The sequence below is a fragment of the Fringilla coelebs genome, assembly GCF_963513975.1.
Source record: "Fringilla coelebs genome assembly, contig: SCAFFOLD_43, whole genome shotgun sequence".
Taxonomy (NCBI): domain Eukaryota; kingdom Metazoa; phylum Chordata; class Aves; order Passeriformes; family Fringillidae; genus Fringilla; species Fringilla coelebs.
Window position 1 is genome coordinate 1,219,465 of NW_028167212.1, and position 8,509 is coordinate 1,227,973.

The 8,509-nt window shown below is 53.4% G+C and overlaps 1 protein-coding gene across 1 annotated transcript; it reads right to left on the bottom strand.

Annotated features, from left to right (window-relative positions):
* Positions 1-7,137: 7,137 nt before the first annotated feature.
* LOC311166151 (olfactory receptor 14J1-like) lies at positions 7,138-8,070 on the bottom strand (the record flags this gene model as incomplete). The annotated part of the gene is made up of 1 exon (XM_084227624.1): positions 7,138-8,070. The coding sequence occupies one exon, from the start codon at positions 8,068-8,070 to the stop codon at positions 7,138-7,140; it is 933 nt and encodes a 310-aa protein (XP_084083750.1).
* Between the last annotated feature and the right edge of the window lie 439 nt (positions 8,071-8,509).

The following is an 8,509-nucleotide window of genomic DNA, read 5'->3' on the forward strand; positions in this document are numbered from 1 at the left end:
TCAGCCTTCAGCTCTTCAGTGCAGGAATTCAGTGTCCCAGGACTCATTAACATTCAGAACACATTAACAAGCCAAGCCTCTGGGAATAATTTTAAAAAGTTTCCAAATGCTTTGTGGTTCATTAGACAGATTTCAATAGTGTATTCAAACAGAATATATTCTTTTTTAAAAGACAGTGAAAAAACATTTCTTGGGTCCTGTTTAGGTTTTTTTCCCCCTATTAATAAATTGATATGTGCAATCTCCGACTGACACTGAATCCAAGTACCTCCTCATGCAGTTGGAATAGAGATGCAAATCAAGACCCTTCATGGCTGACAGTCAGACTCTGTCCCTACCCACACCCCACCATTTCCCCCATCCAACCCTTTGCACTCAGAGCAGCCTTGTGCAAATCTGAGCTCCCTCCAGCCCAGGCTGCACCTGCAGCTTTCAACTTCTTGGTCCAACTCCCATCTGCTTTCCTTGGAGAAGGAGCTGCCCGAGACACAGAGGGATGTTCATTTATTGCCAGTCAACAAAGCCAAGGGAAGGCACAGCCCCTTAAATGCAAAAGTCATTCTTCTCCCTGGCTCTGCCCTGCCCCTGATCCCCACAGCCTGTCCTGTTTCCTTCATCCTTCCATTGCCAGGGACTTTCTGGGACAAGGGAGCTCTGCTCTGGCTATGAAGGGAGGTCCAAGTGGAGCCACTGGAGTGGGAACCACAACTCATCAGGTTTGTGTCCTTTGAGGGACCAGGAACTGCTGAGACTCAGAGGCGCAGAAAGGTTTCTCTTCATGGCCAACATAAAAAATGTAAACATGATAAAATTTGAGAGACATCAAAACCCTTCCCTCAGGTCCTTGTGACATCCCAGCAACATCTGTCATGTCCACCACCCACAAGGGATTGCCATATGGGAAGGATTTTTGACAAAACTTATGAAGAGGTTTTGTAAAAGATAAAACTACAACTAAGATGCTGGCTAATGAGGTATTTAAACTTCTGAAAGATTGGGCAATTCCCTGAAGCTCAAAGCATGAATCCAGTCAAGGGAGATTAATTGGAAGCACCAGAGAACAGCTGCACGAGGAAGTCTGGGAGTAAAGGGAAGGACAAAGATCCAGCTGCTCTAAATGAAGAGATATCCTTAGACATGGCCATTTAAACAAAAGAGCTGAAAACACATGAAGGAAGAGTACCATAAAATATTAGACTGAATGTTGGTGGTGCAGGTAGCGGGGAAGATCAGTATTTCTTCTCATGCCATCAGCAGCAGAATCCAGTATATCCAGGAAATTCCTGTTCCTGGTGGGAAAACTTTGCCATCTCTCAAAAGTACTCAAGTGACCCAGGTAAAATGGATTTGCTTATATATTATGAAAAGAACAGGTATTAAAACCTGTGTCCTTTTCCAGGCAGACATCAGCCGTGTGCCCATGAACAGGCAACGCCACTTGTGCCTTGAGGTGCCCAGCAGGGATTGGATCTCTCCGAGAGCACCTGAGGGAGAGCAGAGCACCTTGCAAGCTGCAGGTCCCTGAAAGCCCCGCAGGGCTCCTGTCCTATCAATATCTGCTCTGCTCCAGTCTGAAACAGGGCCCAGCATGGTGCCGGAATCATCAGAGCGCTGAGGTGTGTGCTGGAATTCAATGCCCTCCCCATCCCACAGCAGCCCTGCATTTCCCTGCTCCAGCCTTGGCCTCCAGCACAGCCATGGAGGCTCTTTGGGCTCGGGACTGTTCCTGCAGCCCCCAAGGGCAGCTGAGCTCTGCCTTTGGCACACTCAGCCCTGCCCAGCGCAGGCCATGCTCAGCAATTCCCTGTCTGTGCCTGGCCTTGCTGTCAGCCCCGGCAGCGGCTGCGTGGCCCCTTTGTGGCCCTGTGCTGGCCCAGCCATGGTGGCACAGCCCCTGTGCAGGCCCAGCCCAGGCCAGGAGCATTGCGGCTGGGAAGGGCCCCTGTGCCGTGGTGCCCACAGCAGCCTTAGGGCTCTGTGTCCCATGGCATCCCAGCTGGGCAGCCTCTGCCAGCTCCTGCAGAGCCCGTGGCACCTGTGGGCCTGCACAGACAGCCCTGCCCCGAGCTCTGCCGGCCTCTGGGCCGGCAGAGAGGCAGCCAGGGCTGGCCATGGCCGGGAACAGGCCCTGAGCCTCGCAGGAGGATGGAGCTGGGCCATGGCCAAACTCAGCCCAGGGCAAAGCTGGGCTCAGCAGCCAGGGCTTCCAAAGGCTGGGGACAGAGACTGGCACTGACAAATGTCCTGGGCCCCCTCCCTGATCTGTCCCTGCCCCCCAGGGCACAGAGCAGCCTCCTCTCTGGGGCACTTGCCTGTTTTCAATGCCTGGCACAGGCGCTGGCCCTGCCCTACAAGGCCTGGCCTGAGTCCTGCCCCTGCATGCTCAGCCAGGCTGAGATGGACACTGATGGTGTCTGTACCAGGCTCTCTGAGCCCAGCCCAGCTCCCTGCAAGCTCTGCCAGCTGCCCTGAGCTCTGGGCAGCACCAAGGGCCTCTGGCCAGCCCAGCCCAGCCGGCTCTGGCCCCACAGCTCTGCTCAGGCCAGGCTGCTCTGGGCACTTGCCCCACGGCCTCAGCCCCTGCCAAGGGCACAGCAGCAGCTGCAGCTGCCACAGGACTCAGCCCCAGCCATGAGGGAAGGGGCTTGGCCAAGGAACAAGGAGGCTCCCTGGGTGTCCTGCTCCCCTCTGGCTGAGGTGCTGAGAGCTCTGCAGCCCCTGCTGCCATCCCATCTGCCCAGGGCAGCACAAGAGCCCCGGCCCTGGGGCCCTCCAAAGCTGCTCCTGCTCCAGACCCAGGGCCCATCCAAAAGCTGGGGCAGCCACAGAGCTGTGCCCATTTCTGTTCATTGCTGCGCTGATGGGGATGGATCCTCAGCCAGTTGGAGATTGCTGATGAATTTTATTACTCCAGAGGCCTCTTCTTTTCTGAGCTCTTCAGTTGAGGAAATCTGTGGGAAAAGCGCATAAATATTCGTTCAAAACACCTGAACAAGAAAAGCCCCTGGGAAGAATGTAACATTTCCATTATTTTGTGATTAATTAGACAGATTTCAGAAGTGTCTTCAAAATGATAAATTGTATATAAAACAATGCAGAGGGACCTTTTTTGTCTTCATTAGTTTTCCTGTTTATAGATTGATATCAGCAATCCCAGTTGATAATGATCCCCTGCACCTTCCATTGCAGTCTCGATATGAAAGTCAAGACTCTTCATGGCTGACCATCAGTAACACTTTGTCCCCACTCTGTCCCCACCATTTCCCACATCCAACCCCTGGCACTCCTATGGATCAGGAATGGTGTGGCCAGCAGGGGGAGGGCAGTGATTCTTCCCCTGTGCTCGGCACTGGTGGGGCAGCACCTCGAGTGCTGTGTCCAGTTCTGGCTCCCGAATTTAGGAAGCACATGGAGGGGCTGGAGCATGTCCAGAGAAGGGCAACAAGGCTGGTGAGGGGTCTGGAGCTCAAGTGCTGTGAGGAGTGGCTGAGGAAGCTGGGGTTGTTTATCCTGGAGAAGAGGAAGCTCAGGATAGACCTCATCACTCTCTACAACTCCCTGACAGGAGGGTGCAGCCAGCTGGGGGTCAGGCTCTTTTCCCAGGGAACAGTGACAGGACAAGAGGACACAGCCTTCAGCTGCACCAGGGGACATTTAGGCTGGACATTAGGAAATACTCTTCACACAAAGGGTGATTGGGCATTGGAATGGGCTGCCCAGGGAGGTGGGTAAGTCACCCTCCCTGGAGGTGTTTAAGGAAAGACTGGATGTGGCACTCAGTGCCACGGCCTGGGTGACAAGGTGGTGTTGGGTCCCAGGTTGGACTTGATGCTCTCCAAGGTGTTTTGCAGCCTGGCTGATTCTCCGATGATTATGACACTGCAGGGCCCTGGGGAAGCAAGGGGCCATTGTGACACTGCAGGGCCTAGTGGCACTAAGAGGACCATGATGACACTGTGTATGACATGGCAGCACAGAGCCAAGGGGCCATGGTGACACTGTGGGGCTGAATGGAAGCAACGAGTCTATTGTGACAGTCTGGGTCCTGGTGGGACCACAGAGGCCACTGTGACCCTGTGGGGCCTTGTGGAACCAAGGGGCCATTGTGACACTGTGGAACCAAGGAGACCCTTGGGAGAGCCTGGGGACAATCAAATCAAGGGGCCATTGCAAGGACTTGGGAACTGAGGGAACAATTTTGACACTGTGGTGCCCTGGAACCCCAATCCCCCCAGAGCCTCTATTCCAGCCCTGCAGTGTCTGCCAGTCCCTTGCACAGCACATTCCACAGCCACCTCTGGAGCCCCAGCCTAGCTCCTGAGTGACCAAATGACCCCAGGTCCAATTTGGGGTAAGGGGCCTGGAACACCAAGGGTTATTTGAGGCTGACCACAAGGCAAGCACACATCTTGACCCTGCCTCCTCTTGGAATTTCTATCTGAACACCACTGGATTCCAGGAGTTGGTAGTTGTGTGTACGCCTCTCTAAATCATTCTTGTCTTTCTTTCTGTGTCTACTATTTCTGTCCTCTTGCAATTTTTGATTAACTTAAAATAGACAGAATTAGAGTTTGTGAAGTGGAATGGGCAAGGTTAATGCTTTGAGAAGTGGTTTTTGTTGATTGAATGTCCTATAAAACCCTTTGCCAAAGTTTCTCTGGATTTTGAAAGTTGCCAGTAAAGGCTGTTTTGTTGTTTTCAGCTCCTGAGAATCTCTTGATTGTATTTCTCCAGTGTGTCCAACTCAGAGTACACAAATAATTGTAATTCCTTTTAGATGTCTCCTTGATAGAATTGTTTGGGGCATGGGAGTCAGGGCCTGTCTGTCCTGCTTGGCACAGCCCAGGCAGGGCTTTCCCACCCACATTCCACACTCCATTTCCCAGCTGGAGCCCCTGGTGCCTCTGAGTTGTGCTGCCCCAGCCCCAGGGACGCTCTCCTTGTCTGCCCATTCCCCCATGGGCTCCGGGCAGGGATGGCCTCAGTGGGGGCTGCTGACATCCTCAGTAACTTTGGTGCCCCATGGAACCAAGGGTGCCTGGTGACACTGCAGGATCTGGTGTCACCAGGCCTCCACTGTGACACTGCAGCACCAAGGAATTCATTGTGGCACTCTGAGGCCTCATGGAACCAAGAGGCCACTGTGACTCTGCAAGGCCTTGTGGAACCATGCAGACCATTGTTACAGAGCAGGACCTGGTGTCATGATGGGGCCATTGTGACACTGCAGGGCCCATGGAACCAAGGGGCCAGTGCTGCTCCTCAGGGACTGATGGAATGAAGGAAACATGTTTGACATCGTGGTGGGACCAAGAGGCCATTGTGACACTGTGGAACCAAGGAGAGCATTGCTTCCCTGTGAGACCTCACAGAACCAAGGATCCATAGTGACACTGCACGGCCTTAGGGGACAAAGGGCCATTATGACACAGTGGGGCCCAAGGATCAAAGGGACTCTGTGACACCAAGGGGTCCCGTGGAACCAAAGGGACATTGTGACACTGGGAGGCCTCATAGAATCATCGAGATCATTGTGACACTCTGAGGCCTGATGGAACCACATTGACACCAAGTTGTCTGGGAGTGTTGATCTGCTGGAGGCTAGGAGAGCTCTGCACATGGCCCTGGACAGGCTGGATCCAGGGCCCAAATCCAACAAGGTGAGGTTGAAAAAGTCACAGTGCCAGGTCCTGCGCTTTGGCCACAACAAGCCCTGCAGCACTACAGGCTGGGGACAGAGCGGCTGGAGAGCAGCCAGGCAGAAAGGGACCAGTAGGGATTGATGGACAGCAGGCTGGACATGAGGCATCAGTGTGCCCAGGTGACCAAGAAGGCCAATGGCTGATGGCCTGGATAAGGAATGGTGTGGCCAGAAGTACCGGGGCAGTGATTCTTCCCCTGTGCTAAGCAAAAAGGGATGGGCTGTTTGCAGGGGAGGGAACAGGGGTGGGCAAGAGGAAGAAATTTGTACCAGGGAAGAGTGAAGAAAACAAAGGTGAAGCAAAGGAAATGCTCTGGGCAGTTTGGGGGTGGCTGCCAGGCAGCCCTGGCTCTGAGCAACAGCATCTGCAGTGAGACAAAAAACTCCCAGCTCATGGGAACAAAATTCTGGCTGAGTGCAGAAGCCAGGACAAAGCTGAATTGTTTCCCTGGTGTTCCCCAGCCCTTGCTGGCCCCAGGGGCTGATGGCATTTGTGCTCCCTCAGGTTCATGTCCCCACACCAACAGCATAGGGGTGCTCCCGCCTGCTCTGTGCAATGCAAACAGGGGCTCCTGAGCCAGTGCTGCCATGTCTGTGCCTGCAAGGATGGGGCACCTGTGTGAGCTGGGGGAGAAGCCAGCGCTGTAGAGGGGCATGTTGTTGGCAGCTCCATGAGGACGCTCAGGGACGCTGCCCTGGGCTGTCCAGCACACTGGGGATGGATCAGCCCCTGCTCTGCTGCACCTTCCTGTCTCCCTGAGGGCCCTTGCAGAGCACCAGCCATGCTGTTTGCCTCCCAGCCTGCCCACAGCCACCCTGGGGCTGCTCGCAAGGGTTTTCTGTGCTGAGCTTTGACTTGGGTGTGTTCTTGAGAGAGCCTGGGCAAGGAGCCTGGAGCCCCCAGGGCCTGGCCCGAGGTGTCAGGGCTGCCCCAGCAGTGCCCATGGCTTGTCCCTGCTGCAGCCTGGCACTGCCACCCCCAGGACTGTGCCTGGCCCCGAGAGCACTCAGGCCCTACAGCAACACCAGGGCCACCAGGACAGCGGGGCAGAGCCACGGGAACAGCACTGGCAACACCAAGTGCTGCTGCTCCTGGGCACAGCTTCTATGCCAGCACTGATCTGCACTCAGCTCTGCACACAGACATTGCTGCTGCAGCTCCAGAGAAGGCACCGAAAGGGTATCTCTGCAGAAAACTTTGCTGGGAGATCCTTTAGTTCCTTTAAAGACATCCTGAGTGCAGCTCCTCATTGACACAGTCTGTGGCCATAGAGAAGGTGGAGAGAAACAAAATGAGAAATGGCACAAAAAATGACATTTCTCTGTGGACTTAATTATTAAAGTAAAGCAAATTAACAAAACCTTCAAAATGAGAAGTACAAGAAGTATCAAAGATGAGTTTTATTATAAATGGTTTGCAGAAATTGGCCAGCAGTTTAATGTTCCTGAAACCATCCAGTCATCAGTCTCAACACTGCAGCCTTGAGCTCCTGATTCCTCAGGCTGTAGATGAGGGGGTTCAGGGCTGGCGTCAACACTGAGTACAGAACTGACAGGGTCAGATCCAGGGATGGGGAGGACATGGAGGGGGGCTTCAGGTAGGCAAATGTGGCAGTGCTGAGGAACAGGGAGAGCACGGCCAGGTGAGGGAGGCAGGTGGAAATGGCTTTGTGCTGTCCCTGCTCAGAGGGGATCCTCAGCACAGCCCTGAAGATCTGCACATAGGAGAAAACAATGAACACAACACAACCAAATGCCAAACAGACACTAACTGTAAGAAGCCCAAGTTCCCTGAGGTGGGATTTGGAGCAGGAAAGCTTGAGGATCTGGGGGATTTCACAGAAGAACTGGCCCACGGCATTGCCATGGCACAGGGGCAGTGAAAATGTATTGGCCGTGTGCATGAGAGCATTGAGAAAGGCACTGGCCCAGGCAGCTGCTGCCATGTGGGCACAAGCTCTGCTGTCCAGGAGGGTCCCGTAGTGCAGGGGTTTGCAGATGGACACGTAGCGGTCGTAGCACATGATGGTCAGGAGGAAATACTCTGATCCAATGAAGAACAGGAAGAAAAAGACCTGTGCAGCACATCCTGTGTAGGAGATGTTCCTGGTGTTCCAGAGGGAATTGTGCATGGCTTTGGGGACAGTGGTGCAGATGGAGCCCAGGTCAGTGAGGGCCAGGTTGAGCAGGAAGAAAAACATGGGTCTATGCAGGTGGTGGCTGCAGGCTATGGCGCTTATGATGAGGCTGTTGCCAAGGAGGGCAGCCAGGGAGATGGCCAGCAAGAGGCAGAAGTGCAGGAGCTGCAGCTGCCGTGTGTCTGCCAATGCCAGCAGGAGGAAGTGGCTGATGAAGCTGCTGTTGGACATTAGCTGGGGCTGCACATGGGGACCTGTTGATGGAGAAAAGGACATTGAAGAGTTAGAGGAGATACCTGTAACCAAAATCAAAGCCTTTTCCCATACACCCTCCTCTACAATGCACAGACAAAGTCTTTAGTGGTTTTGATTTCTTAGGTTTTCTTTTTAAGCTTCCAAATATGTTAACTGATATTCATGAATTTCAGAAACCCTCAGCATTTCTGATACCCTCTGGTAGAATAGAGTGAGTTCCCTGAACTAAGATCATGACTGGAGACTGAAGGGAGATGGTCTGACACTTCATTATATTTGGAGTTTCTCCTTGGCTTTCACTTTTTGAAAGTGGAGGATGTTGACACTCCTATGTTTCTCTTAAAAATCTCCAGGTACTTCTGAGAGCAGATGGATCCATCACAGCCCAGCTCCACATTTGTAGCTAGGACTCACT